Consider the following 26,014-nt stretch of genomic DNA (forward strand, 5'->3'; position numbering starts at 1 on the left):
AATGGAGCCTGCCCACAACACTGGGAAAAAGCCAGGGGATGGAAGGATATTTCTCTCTTTATTCCAGATGTTTTCCCTGGTTATAAGCACAAGTGTGGACAACATCATGGTGGTGATGGGCAGAGCAGTGTGGAGGGGCTTACAGGCTGTGGGGGGAAACTACACTTGGGGTGAGATGGTGTTGCTGTGAGACACTACATTGAGCTCTAGTTCTAGAAAGCATAGAACGGGGGCTGGGATTTGGAATTTCTGGATTCTATGCTTTCTCTGCCACTTCGTTTCACCAAACATCCTTTCCGTACTCTGAGTCATAGTCTGCGTAGGAAACTTTTCAAATATGGGAAGGGAGGTGTAATAAGGAAGCAGAGATTGCATGGGGAAGGAGAGCGGGTGTCTTGTTGAGTGTGAGTACATGTGTAGGTCTGTGTTGTGCACACAGGTGCACATTGTGACTGTGTGCCTCTGTATGTGGTGTGTATGTGTGTGCCTTATGTTGGTATGTAGGTATGTATGTGTGTAGACGTGTATAATATGTGTATGTTTTTCTCTCTGTGAATATCTATTAATACAAGTACAGAAATTGAGAGGAAACATTAAGAAACTTTTATGGGCTTGGTGCCATGGCTGACACCTATAGTCCCAGCACTTTGGGAGGTCCAGGCAGGTGGGTCGCTTGAGCCCAGGAGTTTGAGACCAGCCTGGGTAATGTGGTGAAACCCTGTCTCTACAAAGAATGCAACGATTAGCCAGGTGCAGTAGCGTGCTTGCACCTGTAGTCCCAGATACTCAGGAGGCTGAGATGGGAGGATCATTTGAGCCCAGGATGTCAAAGTTGAGGCTGAAGTGAACTGAGATTGCACCACTGCACTCCAGCCAGGGCAACAGAGTGAGACCCTGTCTCAAAAAAAAAAAAAAAAAAAAAAAGCAACTTTTATGGCAGTTTGACAGACTAGTTTATATTAATTGAATCTAGCAATAAAAATATTGAACTTATATTTTTTATAGTTATATGTTCTATTTCATTTTCTAGTAATTCATTTTATCATATTTTACAAAAGTACTGGTCTATGACTGATTGCATACAAAACTGCTCCTTTACCACAGTTAGTCTTCAGCAGTGATTAAGACCAGATTAAGATTCTTGGGAGGTCCAGATTCTGAAATTCCCAAGGAAGGGAAATTCACTTCAGAACATTGAGGGTCCTGCTCTGGATCATGCTGATGAAACATGAACTCAGGTCTTATGCACAAACAAGGGGGTCAGGCCTCAGACCTGACTGGCATCCCAGAGCTCAGCCTATCCTTCCTTTCACTCTTCCCCTTCCCATGAGAGGGGACCACTAGAGAGCTCTCAAGGGGCTGGAGGACAGAATTAATTCAGTTTCTCAGACTGTGCCTGGTCAGGGTGCTGCTTTCCCTCCGGCCTGCAAAGCAGGTGGAGCTGATGCCTCAGGGAGATAAGTGTTTCAGGACCTTTTCAGGGATTCGGAATTGGAGCTCCAAGCCTCCCCATTTACCCCAGGACAGTAACACACACTCCATCAGCAACAGCAGAGTATTTACTACAGCAAGATCAGATGCATTTCTTTCCCCAACACAGGGGACACAGCATAGATTCCCCTTCCTTCCTTTCTTAGATAATCACCCCTGTCTGGGATCTCCCTGAACTGTCCAACCACAGCCCTTCCAAGGAGCTGACTTATTTTGGATTTGTAATTTTATATTCTTTTTCTTTAAGAGGATCTTCAAAATTAGATAAGCCACAGGCTTCACCAAACCCCGATCCATCCTTGTGGGGATCCTGAGTTCTTGACTCTGGAAGGGCTTCAAAGTAAGCTGCAGTGAAAGGCTGAAGAGAATCTGCCCTCTTCCCTCATCATTTGGAGTGTCCATAAAACCCCTTAAAGAACCAAGAATATGTGAGGTTGGGTGTGTGGGAGAGAAATGGCATTTGCAATGGGAAACAAGGATTAATAAAGAACTTGAGGGAGGAACAGCAGCACATACAGTCTGCAGAGCGTGGGGTAGAGCGCGGGCAGCAGACCTTACACAACTTTATCAAAGTGCACAGGAACAAGTGAGTGCTCTGGGTCACCCTGTTGTGGAGGCTCACAGGCCACTACGTAAGACTTATTCTGGTGCTCCTCTTTGTACCTGCAGTTCGGGTACTTCCCTGAGGTGAGCCCACACATGGTCAGGGACACGGGCCCATGGCTCTGGTGGCAGTTTTTATGGCCGTTCTTGCAGGTTATGTTGGGGGTCTGGCAGGTGGCGGCCACGCTGGAGAAGGGCTTGTGCAGGAAGGTGTTGAGGTCTTTGCACCGTTTTGTGTGCTTGTTGATGTCTCTCATGGCTGAGTCGCATGCTTGAGGGCTGGGCTGCACGTGCTGAGTGTTAAACCACTGAGATGAGGTCATGCCCTCGGGCTTGGCACTGACTGGGATCTCAGCCACCCACAGCCCCAGCAGCAGGAGCAGCAGCAGGGGGCAGCATCCTTCTCTGGCCAGTGCCATCTCTCCTAAGGGGGACAGTGGAACAGAGGGAAGAGATAGGTGGGTGAATAAGTCATCATGGGGGAGCCTGGCTAGTCCTTCTAAGAATTTCATACCCTAAGTCAGTTATTGCAGGGCAATGCACAGCCTAAGATAGTGAAGAACACCCCTGTATTCTATTGGTTAGTACCAGCAGATAATGTGCCTTTTTGTGCCTCTAATAAACACTTATCTTGTTTATCCCTCACAATAGTTTTATGAGGTATGATTATCCTTCATATATACATAAAATGATTACCCTTCATATATATATATGAAGGGTAATGTTTTTATATGTATCATTAAAAAATTCCTCTCTCTCTCTATATATATAGGAATAAAACAAAGCTGAGAAAAGTTAAGAAAATTCCCCATCATCCCACAGCTAGGTCAAATACAGGATTTTAACCAAGACCTCTCAGGGTCCCTAACTCCTGTGTTTCCCACACTCCGAGGTGTCTTTTCTGAAAGTGTGAGAAATCACAAAGAGGAACTAGATCTTGAAGAAAAACATGTGAAGGGTCCATGTTGGACTAGCTTAGGTGTTCTGTTGGGCTAACTTAGGTGTTTCCGAAAGAGTTGATATTAAGGTCGTGGAGTCAAATGCGTTTCTCCCTATTCTGTGGCCCAGTTTGTCATGGAAGTTAGAACAAAAGGCCACTCCTAGTGAAGGGATGGCTGCTGTAGCTGGCAAAGCAGCATGGCAAGTTGGGTTCTTTCCACGCCTGACATTTTGCCCTGCTGGAGAATGTCTTGAAAGGATAGAGGGTCACGGCTGGAAGGGACCTTAGAGATCATCTCAGTTGACTCCTTCATTTTAAAGATGAAGGAGCTCGAGTTCCTGAAAGGGCAAGTGCCCTTCCCAAGGCTGCCGAGTGAGTGGCAGAGCTGGCTCTAAGAGCTTCCTGATGTTCAACCCATCCCTTTGGGCTGGTGCCAAGCTAAAGAGGGAAGAGGAAAGAGTTTCCCATAGGAGCAGAGCACAGTGTGTTTCTGTTTGCAGTTTTAGGTGGTGTGTGCACATTGCCTTAAGTAATTTTCTTCAGACCCTTCTGATAACATTTAGGAGAAAGTCTCCTCTGAGAGCAAGAAGGTGAATTCTTTTACACTTTCCAGTGTTTGTTTCCTCCTTTTCAATAAAGACAACAGGCCTCAGGCTGCATCTTCAGCTGAAAACAGTATCTGGGTAGGATTTTTAAAAGTTGGATGACATTCATTACATTTATTTTTACTTCTGTTTATGAAGTAACACTAGCATTCTTTGAAAGACGGCATTACTTAGCTTCATTTTAAAGAATTATTTCAAATCAATGAGTAAATGTATAGTTAGCATATTATTAATATAATAGGGGTGGGAAGCAGATGTTGTGGAATTGTCCAGGGTTACAGAAAGTGACTGCAGTTGGGGAACTCGTTTTGCACTGTGGTTTCTCAGGTCGGTGATAGTGTGTTGGCCTCCGCTCAGTCTCTCAACCTCTGGGATTTTTGTGTCACTTCTCTGCCTTTGGGATAAAGTCCTCTCCCAAGTGGCAAAAATCACTGAGGCTCCTAGCATCTGCATTGCTGAATGTAAAAATTCTGAGATGTTTGTCATCTCAGGCAAACATGGTGGAGGAGCCTGGTTTGCCAATAGAACCCACCCTTTCCACAGCAGGGATCCCTTCATACACTCCTCCCCACAAAGCAAACAAAACTTTGATTTTTGAACCCAGGAAAACATTACCCAGCAAGCAGTTGACTTGGGCACCAGGGAACAAATCTTTCCCTCCCTCTCCACTGCTCCCTCCCACCCCCTGCCCCAGGAAGTCATTTCTCACTTGCAGGCCCTCAGCTGAGCCTCTCTCATTGGGATGGAAGGGTTACCAAGTGATTATTCATTAACGGTTACATACGGGAGCTGCCAAGCTTTGAAGTGAGAGGGTGGGGATGGCAGCAGGATCCCAGGGCTGGCCTAAACATTTACTGCCAACCAAGATGACTGATCAGAGACTTTGCAAGCTCTGATTCCAATTAAGTTGCAAACATGCTTTCCCCTCAAGTAGGTGCTGGCCCATGCAGCTGGCCAGCCTCACTCAGGGAGGCCTGGGAAAGGGGTTCCTTTGATTGTGTATTTTGATCCTAGTCATTCATCATGAGTTTTCCCAACTGCCGCAGACTCAGGGCTGTTTTATCCATTAAGAACTAGAGGCTCAGTGCTTAGAATCTGGGAGGCTTCCAAGGGCCTAAAGTATTTGAGACTGGGAAAAATATATTGGCTCCAATACAGGAAAAGTCAAATATAGAATCAAGTAAAAAATATTTACTTACCTGCCACTAAGGTAACATGAAGTTGATCTCACTTATTTTGAAATTTGGCACACACAAAAAGCTCACTACATTGGGAAACAATCTTTTGTTAGTTTTCTCATTTTGTAGGAATTCCCAAGTACCTTGAATGCAGAAGGAGCAGTGCCCATCACAACTTACTTGCAGTCAAATAATTTCAAAAGTAAAACTTTAAAAATCTTTTCAGATACATTTCTGCAAAAGTGATATTGAACGAGGAATATATATCTTACATATTCAAGGTGGTGTGGTGAGTGGTAAACTGCCTAAGAGTATGGTAGTATAGAGTATAATATTTACTACCTTCTAAAGGCACCAGGATAACATACACCACATTACTTATGGTTCAGGTCAGCACAGGGCTGGACAGCAGCAGGAGGAAAGGAATGCTACTAACCACCATTTAGTGGACATCTCACATGTGTTCTGTACAGTGCTAGGTTCTTTGTGGAAAATAAAAAACCTCATTTTAAAAAGCACTTCATGGGCCAAGGCATCGTGCTTTGTGTACAACTTTTTATACAAACTGTATTATGTGTTCCATGATACTATCCCCATTTCATAGAAAAGGAAACAGTTTCTGGCAGGTTAAGATCACAGGTTTATTAAGTGGCAGGGCCAGGATTAGAAATTAGGTCTGTTTGGCTCTAAAGTTCATGTTATCTTTCCTTGCCACACTGCTTTCCTGTTTATTGATAATTCATTAACAGTTACAAACCCAAGCTGCCAGCCTTTGAAGTAACAGAGTGGGGATGGCAGCAGGAGCCCAGGGCAGGTCTAAACATTTCCTCCTCTTGTGGACTGAGTCACCTTGTGTGTACTCGTTTGGAGATGAGCCAGTCTTGGCTCTGATTGGTCGATGCCTGTTCCCACCAGATCACAAGAGAAGCAGACTGAATGTCATCTCTAATGTCTACTATGTTCTTGACACTGAACTCAGCTGTGTGTGTGTGTGTGTGTGTGTGTATGTATAATCTGTTTTGTGGTCAATCGATCTAAAAACATCTCCTTACTCATCTTGCAGCATCCCCATTAGATAGAAATATTTATGCTTATTTTATAGATGAGGAACCATGTCCACGTGAGGGGAGTTGAGTAACTTGCCCATAGCCGTACAGGAGTGAGTGACAGAGCCACTTCGATCGGACTCTCAAATTTACACTCTGTACACTGTGTTGCAGCTTTGTTTCATTTCAGAACCAATATTTACTGATCTTGTTTTTATATGGGATTTCTGGTCACCCCTCAGAATGCAACTCAGAGTATAATCAAAGTTAAAATAGTTTAGTGGTAAGAATACTGAACCAGACATGAATAGCCAGCCCTAAATTCTGGTCCCACCTCTTTCACTAATTAGCTGCATGATCTTGGGCAAGGCACTTCACTAGCTTACAAGTACCAAGTTTCATAGAATACCAAAGCGGGAAGGCACTTCCGAGTTCATCGAATCTTATCTTTTCCACTGATCAGAAGTATATTTTTTTTCTTTTTATGACAGGGTCTTGCTCTATCACCCAGGCTGGAGTGCAGTGGCACGATCAGGGCTCCCTGTAGTTTCTACATTCCGGGCTCAGGTGATCCTCCATGCCAGCCTCCTGAGTAGCTGGGACTACAGGCCTATGCCACTACACATGGCTTATTTTTCTATTTTTTGTAGAGACAGGTTTTGCCATGTTGCCAGGGCTGGTCTCAAACTCCTGGGTTCAAGCGTTCCACTCGCCTTGGCCTCCCAAAGTGCTGAGATTACAGGTGTGAGCCAGTGTGCCTGGCAGTAATATTACCAAGAGCTGGGTTTTGGGCTTGAATACCTTCAGGGACAGGGACCTTCACTACCCACCAGTTATATCAGGCAGCCAGTTCTGTTGTCTGAGAATTCAACTTTTCTCAAAACATGATTTTTCCCTTGCAAGGTCCTGTTTCTGTTTTTGGCACTTCCAGTTGAAAATATTGGTATCCTTTGAGTTTTTCTAATCTTTCATCCCCATATCATTTAGTAGGCTAACAGACTGAATAACCAGCATGGTCAAATCATGGGGGCACTTGAGTCATTTAGTCTGATGAGTTTTCTTGTATATATTTCTTTCCCTTTCCACTGCCTGTCTGGATGACTCTTACCAGCTTCTAACTGCCTCCTTGCCTGCCCTTTCTCCTGAGTTTAATTAAGCATATATAATAATATCGGGTGGATCTTATTAAAATGTTCATTTTTCCTGCATCATTTCTCTAAAGAACATCTGTTTATCTACAGTGGTTCTCTTGTGTGCAAGGTGCCATCCAACCTTCCCAGGCTGGAATCAAAGCCTTCTCCTACTCACCTTGAGTCCGGTCTATCCATCCCTTTCGAGTGGCCTCCCCATCTTCCCTCCAAACACAAACTATTCTAACAAAATTCTATCCTAATAGCCTGATTTTCCTTTTGTCTCCAGCACATTTTGCTGTCTTCTACTTTGCTTCTATGTTTCTCTCTTTCCTGCGAGTCCTCCTTCAAATATCATCCATCCTTTAGAACTCCTCTTGATCATATTAGCTCGCTCATGATCACATTTATGAGCCTTCCCATACAACTCCTGACCTCCTTTAGCATTAACTGTTTCATAGTATCAGTCATTTGGTTTCCAAATCATGTACTGCCTTGTTTTGCTATTTAACTCTTTCATCCAGTAAGAGCATCCAGTCTTCCTAACTAGATGGCAAACTCATGGGACAGGAATCAGGTCCGTCAGCGCTTCTCTATCTTCGTAGTGCCAGGCACATGGCTAGCTCATAGGAGCACTCAGTAACTGTGTGTTGAACTCAGTCATTGCTCTGATCCTCTCATTCTCCTTACTATTTATAATACAAGGAGTTTCCGTTAAATAATTTCTGAAATGCCCCCTGGTTCTGACACTTGTGTGACATAAGAAGAAACATCAAAGTGCTAGTAGCCAGCACCTTACTAGAATGAAAGAAGGTGCCTTGAAAGAAGGGGATAAGCAACCATCCCCCAAAGACCAATTCTTTCAGGGTACCCCAGGAGGGGTGGGTGAGGGTGCCAGAGAAGTTTTCCTGGGTTATTGGCCTGAAGGACAGCAGCACCATGAGGGTAGTCTTTGAACTACAGGTGCCACACCCACAGGGTTTTTCAAGCTTCAGCCTTCAAACAGCCTCCTGGTGGTGAGAGACCTGTGGTGTAGACCCTGGTTTATGGCTCTGAGCCGCAGAGCTCCGTCACATGGAATCCGGTGGCCACACTCCTTTCAGGAAGCCCTGCTCTGTTTCGTGGCTAACCCTGTCTCCTGTCAGGTCCATTTGTCTTTTCTATATAGCTCTTTGAGGCCTTCCCAAGGTGCCCATTTGTACTGTGAGCTTGTCTCTGTGGATGGACTATCTCCCTTTGTCCCCTCACTCCTGGATTCATCTTCATGAGGGAGAGGATGTAGTCTTTAACATAACCAGAGCTGAGGCATGTGGCTCCCTGGATATGCCAGCTCCCCTCATAGGCCGGCTACCTTTGTAAGACCTCTGACTTTCCACAACAAGCCTGCGTGCAGCCTTCAGCCCTCCCAGGAGTGATAAGGGCCACAATGACAACAGCAATCACAGTTAACATTTACTGAGGATTTTCTATGTTCCAGTCACAGTTCCAAGTGCTCTACGTCTGTTTTCTCATTTTTCAGCATGAGAATGACCTTTCCAATGCCCCAGCCCCATGACTGTCCTATCTTCCTCACCCAGTTCTTGAAAAGAAATACTGGTCAGAGATAGAAACCCACAAAGAACAAGTTAAGGAAAACATTAAAGACAGTGTACTCTACCCCAGGTGGAACACAGATGTGTGCAGAGGGTACACAAAGTCACAAGATAAATGTCATCTTTACAATTTTACTAAAACTATCTTTTTAGGGGGTGAGGAGTAATTTAAGGCATTATTATTATTATTATTTTTACAGAAAATAACATTGTATGATAGAAAAATTCAAGTGAATTACATTTTTAAAAAATTGTAAATATTTCCACTTTGAAATAATTTTAAATGTATATAAAAGTTTCGGAAAGCGCACACAGAGCTCCCCTATATGCTTCACTCAGTTTCCCAATTGTTAACATTTCTGACCACTTGAGAACAAGTTACAGACATGATGCTCATTACGCTTTAATACTTCAGTGACTGTTTCCTAATTACAAGTACTCTTGCCTGCATAACCACAGCAAGGCACCAAAACCAGGAAATCGACATGGATCCATTATTGTTACCACAAATGAAATTTTAAGATAGCATATAAAACACTCATATGCATGGCTATTTTATAAATATTAGTTAAGTGAAAGAAGGAGACTTCAGAGAACGCCCAAGCTCATTGAGCACTACTTTGGGTGTTTTAGTTAATCTTCCTCTGCAGTTACTAGCACTTCAGGGGAAATTCTGGGAAATATTGCTCTTCAGGTTCTAGTGGACCATGAAGATCCTGTTCTGGATATGCCAACTTCAAGGGTAAAAAGTGGTAAACCTTACCAAAGATAAATGCTTGGGATATCTCAGGCCCACCTGGAGCTCCACCAAACAGGATCTCTGTAATGTTTCACCCTGGTCCTGAATAGCAGATGAAAGGTCCAGGCCCTTTTTCTTGTTGCATATCCTTATTTATGTTTCCAGCAGCCAATGGCATGGCCAGGGACATGCTTGACTAGCTTGCCATCAATTACTCATGCACTTCTTTTTTTTTTCTATTTTGATACAATATGAGCATTCAGGTGGAGGTCAGAAATGCAACGTGTCAGGATTATGGGCACTAAATACTCTTTTGGATGAACATGCTTTTGCCTCAACTCCAGGGGTCTGCCCATTTGCAGATCGATTTGCCAGTCCATGTATGGTAAATTTGATCTTGAAAAATAGCTGAGATCCATTTGATACTATTAGTTGGAGTGCCACTTTGGAAATATCAAAGGGCTCGTTCAAAAAAAACCTGAGTTCTTGCCTAAATTATCCATGTAATCTTGGGCAAGGTGTTTAAGTCCTTGGGGTCTTACTTTGCTCATTTGCAACATGAGGAAGACAGGACTAGATGATCTCTGAGATCACTGGACAAGATATCTTGCAGCATTGCAATTTTATGATTATCTACTTGAAAGAGCCCCAAAGCCATGCAGATAGGAAGTATCATCTTGTGCTAAATGCCACAACCCAAGCAGGAATTGGTACTAATTCACACCACAGTTAGTTTATGTTTTAAATGTGTAAGCTCAACTAAGTTTCTATGAAAAAAACCACAGAAAATAATGACCACAATGTTTTTCTGCTATAATCAATCCATTGGACATGAGTCACATGCATTGGTGGAGGTTTTGAGTGATGGAAAATAGCCAGAAAATGGAGCTGAATTAGAGGGTGGGAAAAATATAAGAGGTTTCCACAATGGAGGTGAGGAGATAGTAAACTTTCCTAAGGACTAATTTAGATATCTTAGGAGGAGAAGTTGGAAATGTCACTAGAGCCCTGTCTCCATTGATTGCTACTATAATCAAACCCTTTGGATGGGAGGGAATACAGAGGGAACCCTCAAAAATTAGTGGTTCTAAGTCCTCCAACTTATTTTCTTATGTTTGGATTCATAAATTCACAGAGGGTGGAGAGGAGAAAAACCTTTCTTAAGTAAAGTAATCTTAATAGAAATTCTCCAAAGCCTTTTCTTCCCCTTCAATCCAAAGTACCCATTCCTTCCTCCCAAATTACCTTATCTAGAGAAATTAATACATATTGTCCCTTTTGTCTGCCCTTGAACCTTATCTACTCTTGGCTAGGAGCTTTTTGGCAAGAAGAGGATGAGGAGTTTGGCCTCCCTTCTTTAAATCCTTTGTTCTTCTGTCACGGAAGTCAGGCCTGCTCCACTCATCACAGGTTTGGCCACTCAGCATCTGACACCACAATGATAAATATAAATGCTAACACCTCTCAAACTTTCCCTACATGCTAGTCACTGTGCTAAGCGCTTTACAGGTATTGTTACTTTTAATCTACATTATACTCCTGTGAAGTGGTAGTGAAGATCCGTGTCCCTGAACGTATTCAAGCCCCAAAACCATCTATTGGTAACGTTATTGCCAGTCGCATTGGCTCACACCTGTAATCTCTGCACTTTGGGAGGCTGAGGCTAGTAGATCGCTTGAGCTCAGGAGTTTGAGACCCGTTTATATAGATGGGGAAACTCCCACCTCCCTAAGCTAAGAGGGCTTCTATCACAGTGTCTATTTTCATCACGACCATACATTTTTCTTTACCCCTCCTCTTAGGAACTATGGACTTCTTACAAGATCTCATTAGCAATGGTGGGCTTTCTCATGTCCCTGTGGCTCCGTGGATGTTCCCAAGCTTACTGGTTTTGGAGTCTTGCACAGGTAAGCTTCCTGGTAAAAGCTATAACTGCTCTTCTTTTTGCCCATTTGTGGTGGGGTAGGGGTAGCGGGAGGACAGTTGTGCAGGTGCATGGAAGAAATGTGAGGAAATGAGTCGAAGCTCTCCCAAGGAGAAGAGAGGCTCCCTGGATGTTGTTGCTACTGGTATCTTTTTTGGTGCCATAGCTTGAGGATTCCCCAGAGCCCTAGACACTGTGAAGAGGGCCAAAGTGTCCTGATCTTAAGGGCAAGATGTAGGCAGAGGAAATCCCTGCAGCTAAGGATCCTTCTCTTCCCAGTGATTCTGTTGGCCCTCTTCATGGCGTCTAGGGCTCATTTACTTCAGTGTGTGGAGAGTTCTGGCAACCAGAGTCATGTAGAAAAGTCTCCTCCCCAGTCTACCCCAGATAGTCTCCCTTCTAGGAGAGCCAGCTCATCTGGCTCCAGGTCTTGGGTTACTGTCTTTACTGAACTCCATTTCTGCTCCTTTGGTCCAATGTTGAAACAATTCTCTTTAAGTCCATCTGCATAAGACTGGGCAGAGCTCTCCTGGACACCATCCTCTTCTCTCCATGCTCCCAGCCCCAGCAACAGAATATCTTATAATTAAGCATTCTCCTTTTCCCATTCTTCAGCTTTCAAATAGGAATGCATCACAGTTCAGCCAGCTTTGGTATTTGACCCAAATTATTGTTTTCTTGTATCTCAGCTTTGGCTTTTGGAAGGCTGAGTCTCCAAATTCCTATTTCATCACCATTCCTGGCATCCTTAAACTTGGCTGTGATCAAGATCATGTGAAGGATTGAGTGACCGTCAAATCTAAACAGGTAGGGCAGCAGTAATGAGAACAGGCCAGATCATTTGGATTTATTGTTAATATCTGAATAGTTATTTCCAAATATTTGTGAGCATTCTAGATGTAACTTGGTGTGAAATTTTCCTTGTGAACTTAAATAAAATTCTTATGTTGGAATTCTGTCCGTTAGTGGAAGTATAAATGCATATTATTATTTTAAGAAAGATGCTATTATTAATGGTTGTAAAAGTTTATATTATGTATGAAACGATTATCAAAAATTTACACATGGTTAAAAAATAGGAAATTAGTTGACAGGTAATATAAAAATAGGAAATTAGTTGGCAGGCTGCAGTGCAGATCATGGCTCACTGCAGCCTTGACCTTCTGGGCTCAAGGGATCCACCCACCTCAGCCTCCGGAGTAGCTTGGACTACAGGCATGTGTCACCACACCCGACTAATTTTCGCATTTTTTGTAGAGATGAGGTTTCACCATGTTGCCCAGGCTGGTCTCAAACTCCTGGGCTCAAATGATCTGCTCTGGTTAGCCCTCCCAAAGTTCTGGGATTACAGGTGAGAACCACTGTGCCCGGCTGACCCAAGGTATTTATAACAATTTAATAAATAGCACAAGTAGTATTTAATTTAACAAATAGTACAAAGCAGAACAATAGAAATTAGATCTTATCATAATTCTATCTATGATTTAATTATAATCTTTTTAGAATTGGTTGGTGTATTATCATTTATTATATAAATAAAATAATTCCTTAAGAAGTATATATTTTTTAAAGATTTTTTTGAAATTGAGATATAACTCACGTAAAGTACACAAATCTTTTTTTACTTATTTATTTGTATGACCACCTGCTGCTTCTTGAAACAAATCTTAAGTGTATAGTTCAATGAGCTTTCACACAGGAAACATAACCAGACCAAGAACAGAATGTTTCCAGGTCCCCAGAAGGCTCCCCCATGCCCCTTCATAGTCAGCAATTCCCCAAGGCTACAACTATTCTGAACTCTATCACCACAGACTACTTCAGGACTTTCTGGTTGTTTAATGCTATTTAGGTCATCAGTCTTTCAAGAAAAAAGTTTTATTTGGAAATTCTTCTTATTTTGGGAAGATGCATTAAAGGCATAATTTTAGCCACTTTAAATTTTGTGAAAAACCATGTTATCCACAAAAAAGATTATCAATAAAGTAGACTGTGGAAAAAGAATAAAATGAAGAGAAAAATCGGCTGCCCCAAGTATCTTGCTTTTCCATGCACCTCAAGTGAAAATCATTCCTTAGAATGGTGAATGTAGTGTAGTGATCACAGGAGTTCAAAACAAATTCAGATTTTGGATAAACTTCAGATTTACTCAAAAATCCCAGCAGTCCATTCGATAATCGCGATGTTCTGTTTCCAGGTAGTAGTTATTTTTACGCTCAGTCGTTTGGCTGTGGTGGCCAACTCATCAACTTATTGGCCCTCATTCTGTTAGAATTGTTCAATAATCTGCTCTCCTTCCTTCCTTCCTTCCTTCTTTTTTTCTTTCTCTTTCTTTCTTTCTTTTTTCTTTTTTGAGATGGAGTTTTGCTCTTGTTACCCAGGCTGGAGTGCAATGGTGCGATCTCGGCTCATCGCAACCTTCGGCTCACCGCAACCTCCGCCTCCTGGGTTCCAGCAATTCTCCTGCCTCAGCCTCCTGAGTAGCTGGGATTACAGGCACGCGCCACCACGCCCAGCTATTTTTTTGTATTTTTAGTAGAGACGGGGTTTCACCATGTTGACCAGGATGGTCTCGATCTCTTGATCTCGTGATCCACCTGCCTCGGCCTCCCAAAGTATTGGGATTGTAGGCGTGAGCCACCGCGCCCGGCCCTTTTTTTTTTTTTTTTTTTTTCCCCCAATGTGAAGGAATTTATTCAGGCTCCCGGGCGAGGTTCTGCGGTCCGACGGGAGGGGCCGGAGAAGTCGCCCTTTCTTTTCTTTTTCTTTCTTTCTTTCTTTCCTTCTTTCTTTCTTTCCTTTCTGTCTTTCTTTCCTTTCTTTCTTTCTTTCTCTCTCTTTCCTTCCTTCCTTCCTTCCTTTCTTTTTCTTTCTTTCTCTCTCTCTCTTTCCTTCCTTCCTTCCTTCCTTTCTTTTTCTTTCTTTCTTTCTCTCTCTCTCTTTCCTTCCTTCCTTCCTTCCTTCCTTTCTTCCTTCCTTCCTTCCTTCCTTTCTTTTTTTCTTTCTTTCTAAAGGACATTTATTCCTTTAGTGGAACAACCTCTACACAATCATAAGACCTTTTCTTGAGAAGAAATTTAGGTCTCAAGAACTTTTATGAACTTGCCATGAGTACTTCTTGGAAATCAATTAGTGAAGCCTTTAGAAACCCCCAGAGAAGATAGGAGAAAATGGGTTCAGAGAAACGAGCATTTAAATTAAGTCAGCAAAGTCAGAATTTGGAATTGGGCAATTCCTTGTCTACATTTTCTTTACACTCAAATTCGCCCTGGAAAATAGTAGCCTAGTCTCCTGAGAGACATGACACAAACAGAAATGCAATGTGGTGGTACACTTACAGCGAAAGTGGGCGCATAAATGATGGCATAACTCTGTGGAATGGTAAGGATTTTTGGGGTAGTTTGGCCAGGAACAAGAGAAATTACTGCAGAAAACACATACGGTTGGAAATCATGCACTTGTATGACTTTTCCTGAAGCCTATGGGAGTGGACAGAGCGGGTAACCCAAGATGTTTTTAAGACTGACTGGACTAAGAATGAAATATATAGTCAACTACTTTCCCTGCAATGTGACTGAAGGGATTCATAATGATCACAAATTAGTGTTACGGTTAAGTATTTTAGGGTTGACTCCTAAGCTCACACTTGAAAGGCATTTATCTAATGGCCACTGGCTTGCCAGCTTCCCACTCCAGCATTGATCACTAGCTTACCAACCTTAAGGCTAATAATTTTATCTAACATTCAATTTCAAAATATACCAGTGTTTATACCACTACCACTCACCATTGAATGCCATGAATCCGTGACAGTGAACCAGGAGCTGTCACCTTTTACGTGAACTTAAAATGGTACTGTGTAGACTGAAGCAATTTTCTTCAGGCTAACTCAGATTTGTGCCCATAATTTTCTAAATATAATCATGACATAGTTAAGATGTCCTCCTCCCACCCTACAATTTCTAAAGCAAAGCCCAATTTAAAAAGTTTGCACCTGTCAAACTAAAAAAACCCTAGCCACTTGAAAGTAAACCAGCAGAGCATTGCCCTTACCCCAATAAAGCTACAGATTTCATCACATGCACTAGACAAATCTACAGGGCTAGTTCAGCACACTTTTTTAAAGAGTTTATTTTAAACTTATTACACCACACAGTACGTTTTATACACTGACATCTAACTCCCTAATAAGATAAAGCAAAGGCAAAAAAGTTTCTTATTAGAAACGAGATACACCATCACGTATTGTCTTCAAAGATTGTTGCCCTTTAACTTTCTTAATTTGACAAAGCATTCACGAAACAATCTGTAGACTAGTTTTAACAGACAAGTAACACCTGTAAGCAGACACAACTGTCCTAAATTGTTTATTAGGTATGAATTTTACAAACTTTACTTATATTAGCAGTAATGGTGGAGCCGGGGAGTATCATGTCTTCTCCAAGCTTCACCGTGAGAACCACCGTGGAACTTACGGCTCTTTCCAAGACCACAGCTCTCTGGGCCCAGGACTCTGTCTGCAGGCTTGTACTCTAACCCGCTCATGAACAACACTCTGGCAGAAGGAATTCTCTGGGGAAACCTTAGTGGGGAGGTTTGCCTTGGATCTGCGTGTTTTCCAAAGATGGATATTGCTACTATTAGTTATCGTGATCTATTGCCTGTTGGTACTTGGGGCTGACAAGAGTTTCATAGATATCATTTCCACATCTTTATCTGCAATCCTGTTTGGCAGGTAGGATTACTCTCATTTTGCTGTAGAGAAACAGACCAGCTGATCGCTAGAGGTGGGGAGTCAGGATTTATACCTGATTCTGTCCGGCTCCAAAGCTTACTCTGACTCTGGTCAGTAGTGAAAAAGCACAGGAGTTGGTGGGGAGGGATCAGTAGAGTGGAATCCTCAGCAGGGCTGGGAATGTCTTATAATAAATTTGGGTTTGAAATAGGGCAGAGGACACAATGCTTGTTTGAGACTGAGATAGAGGAAGAAAGAAGGGGATGGTGCTGATCAGGTAATGCTGGAGGGACCATCAGGACTTGCCAATATCAAGCCAAATCTTCTCCGCTCCACTCGCCAGAGAGGGAGAAATGGTATCTGTAGCCCAGGGGGACAGGGAAATGGCATTTTCGCATCTCAACCCCTCAGGCCTCGGTGGACTGCCAGAGTGGAGAGCCAGGGAAGCAACAGGCAGGGGAGATCATTATCAGGAGGAAGGAAGCTCTGGCAGCTCCCACCAGCCTGTTTGTGACGAGCAGGCTCAGGGCCACGGAAGTCCCTTAAGGTCAAGGGAAATATGATCCTGGATCTGGGGGCTGAAGCTGAGGCAATCCCTTTACCTTATATCTTCAGGCCAAGAGGATCTAGCCAGAGCCAGGCCCAGGGCCTAGGTTGGAAGAGCAGTGGGCTAGAGAAGCGGGAGGGGCAGTTAGAGAGAGGAGAGAGAATGAATAAGATGCCAGAGCACCTCATAAACAATCTCTTGGCTAGAGAGGTAATGAGCTTTATTGCAGCCAATACAGGGTAACTGGCTCTTCAGAGCACTCATTCTTCATGGGTGAACTCTTACCTAGTTCACCTCTTGCCCCTGTAACAGTATCTGCTTTCTTGCCCAACTGGTAGAGTAGAAAGTATGCTATATTTAAGTAAGGAGACCTAGGTTCAAGTCCAGGTTCTGCTGCTCACTAATTAGACAAGCTATTTAATTAATTAAGCTTTCTAAAATCTCAATTTCCTCATCCATAAAGAAGGCATACAATCCCTGTCAAGTCTACATCACAAGGGATTAGAGGGTTCACGTGGAAGCACTATATAAATATGAAGTGGTATTTCTTTATATTTTTCTTTGCTTCAGGTCACCTCACTACCACGTCAGAGCTGGGGAAGACTTCTAGTTCAGGAACAGAAACAGCTCTATCCACAAATCATAGGCCCCTTTTCCATGTATTTCCTCCCCTTGTCATGCTGCCATAATGCCAGAGGACAAGGGAGACATGTGCAAAGGCAGAGACCAGGGAACCCACAGCCCTGAGTTTGCTCAGCCCCTTTCTTGGGGATAAGCATCTGGGAAAACAGCAACAAAAAGATGAAAGGCCATGACTCTAGAGTTCAGGTCACCAGAGTGTCAGCTTCAGCCTCCCAGCAGAGGTTGAACCAGAGTCCCAAGAGATGAGGGGAAGAGAGCACTCTGGGTGTAGGAGGAGTGGTGCAGAGCCCAGGAGAGGGACCTGAGGCTCAGCCGAAGAGTGAGGAGATCTGGAAACCTAAAGGACTCTGTCCAAGTGCACAGGAACCAGGTGGAATTGCTGAGGGTCCTTTTCCTGGCGAGGGTCACAGGCCACTATGTAAGACTTGTTCTGGTGCTCCTCTTTGTACCTGCAGTTCGGGTACTTCCCTGAGGTGAGCCCACACATGGTCAGGGACACGGGCCCATGGCTCTGGTGGCAGTTTTTATGGCCGTTCTTGCAGGTTATGTTGGGGGTCTGGCAGGTGGCGGCCACGCTGGAGAAGGGCTTGTGCAGGAAGGTGTTGAGGTCTTTGCATCGTTTTGTGTGCTTGTTGATGTCTCTCATGGCTGAGTCGCATGCTTGAGGGCTGGGCTGCACGTGCTGAGTGTTAAACCACTGAGATGGGGTCATGCCCTTGGGCTTGGCACTGACTGGGATCTCAGCCACCCACAGCCCCAGCAGCAGAGGCAGCAGAAGGGGGAAGTATCCTGCTCTGGCCGGTGCCATCTCTCTTAGGGGGAACAGTCAGAATAGAGGGCAGGGGTCACTGGGACAGTGTTCAGTCGAGAAATTAGTCCTCCTATACCTGCTCATATGAGCTAATCGCCCATCTCCTTACCCGCTTGTCTCCTTTCCTCCCTTTGTGTCTCATCTCTGCCTCTTCTGTGTGTCCACGTCCACTGCGGCCCCATCTCTCACCTTGTATTTCTCCTCCCTTCATTCTGGCCCTGCTGCCTGTCACTCTGTCCTCTCCCCTTTCCCTCAAGTCTCATCTCTTTTGTGTCCCCATGTTCCTGGATCTGTGTCTCATCCCCTCCCCTTCCCCATTCCCATCTCCTCTGTGTTCCCGTTCTTTTCCATTTTTCACCTCCATCCCCAACATCACTCTCCCCTTTCCCCAATGTGTGTCCTCATCTCCCCTAAATCCATTCCTTCCTTTATCCATTTTATCATTCACGCGAGTGTACTCTCATCTGGTCAGAACCCATCCTTCCTTCTCTGTCCTCACTCCTCCCCAGCTCCTGCCGCAGCCTCACCTTTGCACTTGGTCTTCTTGCTGTGACTTCTGCTCAGTGGGCTGGGGCTGCACCCACACACTGCTGGGCTGTCAGAACTCTGAGGGCCTCTTCTCACTCCTGAACGTCTTAAGAGCTGGCCCGGGCTGTGCTGCCTCTGTTTGGGGGAGGGCTGGGGAGCATCATTGGATCAGGAAATGAATCAGGTTCATACCTCTCCACTTACATGTCCCAAATACATGGATACCTAAGGACACCTGTACCTGCCTAAACATGTTCAGCAATGAGGAAGCTTGAATCGTCACATTCAAAGACTATATTTGTCCTCTGGTCACATGGTTTTAATGACTCTTTAATAAAGCACCTGACCCAGTGTCAACTGAAATCAATTTCAGGAAGAGTTGTCATTTATGTCCTCTCATACGCACCTCTGACTCAGGATCCTGGGAAAAGTCAGTCACTGTGGGGTTAAGGGTTGCTTCTTCTCTGACCTGAGGTACAGATAGAACAGCCTAGGAAGATGTTTTGTCTGGTTCCTTGTCATCTGAAGATGTTGCTTATCTTTCAGAGGAGATGGAAGAGACACGAGGGAAGTGGGTGAAGCATCACGGTCATGATACCCAGCACCATCCCCAATAGCAAAGCCATTCCACAGCGATTCATTCCTCCAGGACTGTCCAGTTCCAGGTACCAACCAAGGCCACATGGCTTTACCTGGAGAAGGCAGCCAACACCTCTCAATTTCACCTGTTCCCTCCCCTCTTTATTGAAAATTGCAAAACTTTCATACAAATGTTTGTGCTTAGAACGCTGTTGGTGTTGCCACTCTCGACATCCTGGCTTAGTGCTTCCTTCACCTTGTATGTTCTGCTCCTTGTGGTGGTTACAACTGTGTGGAGTGTCTGGGTCAGTGCTACTCTGGGGGTTCCTGTGAGCTTGGAATATGACACTCAGGAGAACCGAGACACAAGGCAGAGCATCGCCCTCTGTGGGTGAGAAGGCCTGTGAAACTGAGGTGAATAGAATTTTTGTTTTCAGAATTTACCTGTAAGTAGTAGATAATCTCAGAATCTCAGACATGCTTCATTTATGCAGTCAACAAACATTTACCGAGCACCTATTAAGTGTCAAAGTACTTGGGATAGATTACTGAACAAAAAAGGCAACAATGGTCAGGTACAGTGGTCCACACCTGTAATCCTAGCACTTTGGGAGGCCAAGGCAGAAGGATTGCTTGAGGTCACGATTTCAAGACCAGCCTGGGCAATGTGGCAAAACCTCGTCTCTACAAAAAATTTGAAAAATTAGCCAGGCATAGTGGTGCATGCCTGTGGTCCCAGCTACTCCAGAGGCTGAGGTGAAAGGATTGGTTGAGCCCAGGAGATCAAGTCTGCAGTGAGCCGTGATTGCACTACTGCACTCCAGCCTGGGTGACAGAGTGAGACCCTGTCTCAAAAAACAAACAAACAAACAACAACAACAACAACAAAGACAAAAATCCCTGCCTTTGTGGAGCTTACATTCCACTGGAGAAAGACAGTAAAAAAAAATGTATACTTTGCTCAAAGTGATAATTGCCAGGGAAAAAAGTAGGACAGGTTAGGGGTTGACAGTCAGTAATTTTATGTAAGATCATTGAAGTTGCTGACTCTGGGGCAGAGAATTGAAGATAAGAGTGAACTTTGATTATCTGGAGGAAGAATGTTCACACTGAACACAGTAGCACTGCAAAAGCCCCGGAACAGATAGATGCCTAAGGTGCTGGAGGAACAGCAGTGTGTCCAGTGTGGCTGGAGTAGGTGACCGAGAGGTCCACAGAGGGTCCAGAGACCAGGTCATGGGAAGACTTAGAGACCATTTGAAGGCCTGTGACTTTTACTCCAAACATGATAGGGAACCCTGGGAGGGTTCTCAGTAGATGAATAAAGGACTTGTCTGCTTAAAGGATTATCTGGCTGTTGTGTGGATTATAACAGTGGAGAAGTCACACAACCCATCCTGATCATAAGATTTGTGTTCTGACCCAGAATTTATGCTTCTGAGTCAGAGGATGGGGAGTTTGTTTTGAGGCCAGGAGGACATTATTTCAGTAGATGGACAGCACAGCTGTGGATTGCAGGGTCAGGATCTTTAGAAGAAAAAGTGATGTTGGAGATGAGAAATGCCACTAGATGGCAAAAGAGAATCAAGAACAAGTTCACACAGGCCTCTGGCTCTTCTGGTTTGCCCTCAGCCAGGCCTTGGCTGGGGGAACAGCTGTTCACTTCTTTGTTAAGGTGTTTGAAGCTTTGCGGGCTGAACTTCTGGATAAAGAATTATGCCCCTGCTGCCGCAGAAACATGAATATTAGGAGATAAAAGCCACGTTTTAAAGCAGACTAGGCCAGTCCAGCCCTTGAGTGGAGGCTGGGTGGGAGGCTGCTAGCTCATCTGAATGCCTAGCTCGGCCTCCTTTCCACGTCTCATTATCCTAGAGTGAGATGTTTTCAAGCCACAATTTTAACTTCCCCCTGCACTTGTAAACACAAGTGCATTATAATTATCCTAGTTTGGTCTTCAACTCCAGTATGCTGGGCTGTATAGAAGGCTGCCTTAGGACTGTGTGAAAGTGAAATAAACATGGCCCTGCTGCCTCAGGTCAAAGGGAAAAGAGAGTAAAGGTTTAAGTTTGCACATGAAAATCGAAATAGAGTGGAACCTACCATATGTGCAATTCAGCTGAAACCTTTGCTTTGCCTCAATTATTTGGATAAGGGAGGTGATTTTGTTTGTGTGCCTAAACCATCCAGCATCCAAGATCTGCTTCACCTTGCACTTGGTAGGCTAATTTTGCTATTTCGCCTTCACCACATTCATGGGGCAACAGAAAAAGATGGAGGAAGGGGAATAAGGTTAGAAAGAACAAAAAGATTCAGGCATCAGGCCAGAGACTGGTTCAGGAGTTTCACAGGAGGAAGAAAGAGAGAGGGCAAGAGCAGAAGACAAATGGTGGGAGAAAAGACAGAAGAAAAGAAAAAGTCCCTCATACCAGCAATCTCTACCCCTGCTTCCTTCTCACTCTATCACCGAAGTCACTGCTTTTGGCCCAACTTCTCCCTGGGCTGCTGTTGTGTGTGTGTGTGTGTGTGTGTGTTTAAGTTGGGGCGGGTGTTGTGAAAATCCCAACAGTGCCAGGTGGACCTCTGCCTGTCTTCCCCACAGGACAACAGCTGCTGCTTCCTCTTGCCTGGCTGGGAGGGAGTGAAGGGGGAAGGGAGGGAGGAGGGCCGGGCCTGGATTGGTGCCTACCCTTCAGAGCCAAGCCTCTCTGTCTTCCGGAGTTCCACACAGCCTCTGGATACCAATGGAAAGCCCATGAAATTTTCCTTCCAAGCAAGAGCAGATCCAAGTTCTGTTATCCTAATTTTGTTGATCCTTTGATAAACAAAGGTAATGGGCTCGTTTTTGTAGACTGAGAAAGTGAAACACACACAAGTCGAGGTCAGATGTGGGACTTGCTTCAGGTCCTTGAATTCCCATGACCTTTCCCGGAACAGCTGTGGGTCAAGAGGAGGCAGCACTGACAGAAGTTTGGAATCCTTGGCTTGCAGGCCAATGCCTTTAGACAAGCCAGGATGGGGGACAGAGGAAACTGATTTGGGGGTGAGAGGCTTCACTGGGGCCTTGTCTCTCAAGCCCGCCCAGCTCCCCATTTACGTACAGAGTAAGTATCACTTCCATAGCCTGGTAATCAGGGTCTGCCATAATCGGGCAAACCTGTCTTTCTGATTTTATTTCTGACTTTTCTCTCACTGAGTGCCTCAACCCCAGCCAGACTGGTTTCCCCCCATTTCTCAAGCATGTCTTCCATAACCCTCTTTATCTCCACTTAACTTCTAACTTCACCATGAGACCCATTCCCAAGCCAGGGTGACCCTTCAGGGTACTTTTCTCTGACCCTCCCAATTCAGAGACATCTTTCTCACCTCTAAATTCCTACAGCATTTACTGACTTCAGAATGTAAAATTTTCTGCCTTGAATCATTGGTTATTCCTTCATATGTATGTATTATTTTTCTCTTATACTGTCAATTCCCATAAGACGAGGATCTCCTGTTACACTTCTTTTGCACATTTCACAGTACATAGCATGGTACCTTGCACATAAGTGACCCTGATTCAACTTTTAGAAGGCATTCCATCTGCTCCTGAATGATCCCAGTCGAAGGTGGGATTGCTGCCAACCCACAGAGATGGTTAGCATATGAGGAACTGACAGTGCAGCTCCTGGACTTCAGCCCTGGGCTTGAGGTGACACTATGGGAAGAAGGTTGAGATGGCTGAGGCAATCCTTCAGGTTCAAGGACAGCCCAGGAACTGTCCACGACACAGTATACTATTTGAGCAACTTGAATTGGACAGGGCAAAAAGTAATGCCACTGAGATCATGGCAAAATTTTGGGGTTCTCCTCAGTCACAGGGAGTCACTCTTACACCTGCCACCCTAGCTGGTTGTTCTGCGAATGCTTCCCACTGGGGAGGACAGGGAGAGAATGTGCAAATGATCACATGCAGAGAGTCATCTTTACAGGAAAAGCAACTCCGTTATTGTTTCAATGGTGAACTATCAATACACATTTTGCTGGTAGAATCGGCACCATCACAATCAAAATCTGTTTAACAAAATATTTTGAAGTCCCAGATGTTTGTCAATTCTTTTTAATACATAAGACACAAGTAAGTCTGCTTTTGTTAAGAAATTTGATTAGCTAATTATTTAGATCAGGGCTTCTCAACCTCAGTGTTATTTACATCTTGTTCTGGATAACTCTTTGTTACAGGAGCTGTCCTGTGAAATGTGGGATGCGGAATAATATCCCTGGCCACAGGCCAGTAGCAACTCCTGGTTGTGACAACCAAAAATGTCTCCAGACATTATCAAACTGTCCCTGGAACTACTGAATTAGACACATGACCTTGAGCAAGCCACCGTCCCTCTAGAACTTAGTTTTTCATTCCTAAGGTAATGCTTGTGTATGTAAAGCCCAGTGTAATGGGGTAACAATCCCACAAATCTCAGGCTTGGGAAGCACATGAAACCATGATGAGGATGTCAGAATGGATGAAGTAATCTTATGCATCAGCACCTCTAGGACAGGATTTTAGGGAACAGATCACCAGGATTGCAGTTGGTAACCCAAAGACTCATCATTATTAAATCATTTAAGTCCTGAATGTGTTCCTCTATAATGTGCTGTTCAGTTTCTGTAATTGCGTATGCCAAAGTGAGTGGTGGCGGGTCGGGGGAGTGAAGAGCGGTGATGGGCAGGTGGGGAGTGAAGGAAGAGGAAGGCCAAAAGGTATAAAAAGTCCCTTTCTATTCTCAAGGAAGCTGCAGACTTGAGGGACCAGGGAAGAAGTGGCATGATTCAAGGCAGGGATGACAATGTGGTTGGCTTCCTCAAAGCAAAGGCTTGAGTCAGCCAGGCTCAGGCACCACCCTGCATTGGTGCCCACCCAGTGTTGCCTTGTTGAGCATCCTGAAGAATACAGAGGAACCACCTGCCCATGTGGGCTTTATCCTCACTTGCTTGACTGTGCCCACTTCCTTGGGGAGGTCTGCCAAGCAAAGACTTTCTAAGTGGGACCTCTGGGTTGAGTCTTTCTATGAGCTAGCACCATGGAATAGATGAGGGTAAGGAGTGGAGCAGCAGCAGCATTCCAGATAGAGGAGACAGCAGGAGATAGGGCGTGGAGGAGGTGGGGGACAAGGTGGGAAGCAGGCACGGATGCAGATGCAGTTGCACACATGGGCAGGTGCAAGATCATGGGAAGTCTCATGTCCTATGAGATGTAGTTTGTACTATACCCTACAACAAGCTTGTCCAACCCGTGACCCACAGGCCACATATGGCCCAGGATGGCTTTGAACGCAGGCCAACACAAATTTGTAAACTTTTTTAAACATTATGAAATTTTTTTTTTTTTTTTGCATTTTCTAAGCTCAACAGCTATCGTTAGTGATAGTGTATTTATGTGGCCCAAGACAATTTTTTCAATGTGGCCCCAGACAATTTTTTCAATGTGGCCCCGGGAAGCCAAAAGATTGGGCACCCCTACTCTATGAGAAACAAGCTATTGCAGAGTTTTAGACAAAAGAAGGGACTACGTTTTTTTCTCTTGAAGTTGTATAAGAGAAATATTTGAGTTGAGTCTTACTGGAGTTGGAGAATGTGTGGTGTCCAGAAGAGGCAAGAGCATCCATTGAGGAAGAAATAGGAAGGGAAGAGATGGGCTTGGGAAAGATTTAAGATTGTCAGGGCTGTGAGACTGATGGACTCAGGCTCATATTGAAGACCCACCATGTGCCAGGCACTGGGCTAAAAACTCTTGATATACATCTTAATGAATTCTCATACTGCTGTGAGGTAAAAAATACTATCCTCATGAAAGATGAAACAAGGAAGCTTTCAGTGGGTTAGTAAACAGATAGATGGTATGCAGCATGTAGGCTGCAGAGCCAGGTTTCAATTCCTGGTCTGTTTTACTCAAAAGCCTTGATCTTAACCACCATGCAGAACTGCCTCCCAGTAGCTGGGACTGGGGAGGTGGAGGGGTCTAGGATCACTTTCTGGTTTCTTGCATAGATAACCGGGGAAACTGAGACACACAACACAGGGAGAGAAACAAGTTGTGGGGAGCATGGATTCCATTTTGGACTGTAGTTTGTGCTGTCAGAAAGTGCCAGTTTAGGGGGCTGTGCAGGAGGAACACCAATCTGTCTCTGCAGCCTTCCTCCCTCCTCCTGAGCTATACTGGGGGTCTTGGAGCACTCAGCTTTCTGTGTTCTGATTCCACTCTTCTGCTGTCCAGCAAGAGTGAAAAGACTATTCTAAGAGGAAGCCCCAAATCTGTAAGACACCCTGCAGACAGACAAGGCTGAATGACTTGTGGAAGTCAAGGGCGAGGGCTAGCAGGCTCCAGGGAGCTAGCTCTTTGATTCTGATGAAAGGCGAGGTGTTGATGAAAAAGAGAGGAGTGTGGCCCTTTCCCCAGCACGGCAAACTACTCGAGACAACCCAACAGCAAGAAATGGATCACTCCAGGCTCTGGCATCCACGGCCCCTCAGGTTCAGGTTATACTTTCAAATCCAATCTGCCAAGTTTGAGGCTTCAGAGTCAGCATGCAGAGATATCTAGCAGTGCTCAGACTCTGACAGGGCCTGAGGTCACAGGCGAGGGCTGTGGGTGTGACGGGAGTAAGGCTGATGGGGGCTGTGGGGAGTCCACATGGAGGTCTTTGATTCTCAGCCCAGCACTTTGGTGGGAGGCCCCTGAGTACATGCCCTCCTGGGCTCCCGTGAGTGGGATGACAAAGTGGCGAACCCTCTTTTCTCTGAGGGTTAGGAATAAGAAGCACTTTGTTCCTCAGAAACATAACAGTGCTTTCCTACTCACCTTACCACAAGAGCGGAGCCTATGGAACAGAGAAAACATCAAAGGAAGCCCAGGCACTTAGGAACTTTTGGCAAGGAGGTTGGAACTAA

The 26,014-nt window shown here is 44.6% G+C and overlaps 2 protein-coding genes across 2 annotated transcripts; both read right to left on the reverse strand.

The window, feature by feature from the left end:
* Nucleotides 1-1,948: 1,948 nt before the first annotated feature.
* LOC105726531 (ribonuclease 8) lies at nucleotides 1,949-2,606 on the reverse strand. The gene has a single exon (XM_012466021.2). The coding sequence runs from the start codon at nucleotides 2,604-2,606 to the stop codon at nucleotides 2,046-2,048; it is 561 nt and encodes a 186-aa protein (XP_012321444.2). The 3' UTR covers nucleotides 1,949-2,045.
* Nucleotides 2,607-16,728: 14,122 nt separating this feature from the next.
* On the reverse strand, nucleotides 16,729-18,677 carry LOC105726527 (ribonuclease 8). The gene is made up of 2 exons (XM_012466007.2): nucleotides 18,511-18,677; nucleotides 16,729-18,020 (listed from the first exon to the last, which is right to left on the reverse strand). The coding sequence occupies exon 2, from the start codon at nucleotides 17,978-17,980 to the stop codon at nucleotides 17,510-17,512; it is 471 nt and encodes a 156-aa protein (XP_012321430.2). The 5' UTR covers nucleotides 17,981-18,020; nucleotides 18,511-18,677; the 3' UTR covers nucleotides 16,729-17,509.
* Nucleotides 18,678-26,014: the final 7,337 nt, after the last annotated feature.

Source organism: Aotus nancymaae, unplaced genomic scaffold (assembly GCF_030222135.1).
Source record: "Aotus nancymaae isolate 86718 unplaced genomic scaffold, 86718_ANA_hifiasm-v0.15.2.pri h1tg000011l, whole genome shotgun sequence".
NCBI lineage: Eukaryota > Metazoa > Chordata > Mammalia > Primates > Aotidae > Aotus > Aotus nancymaae.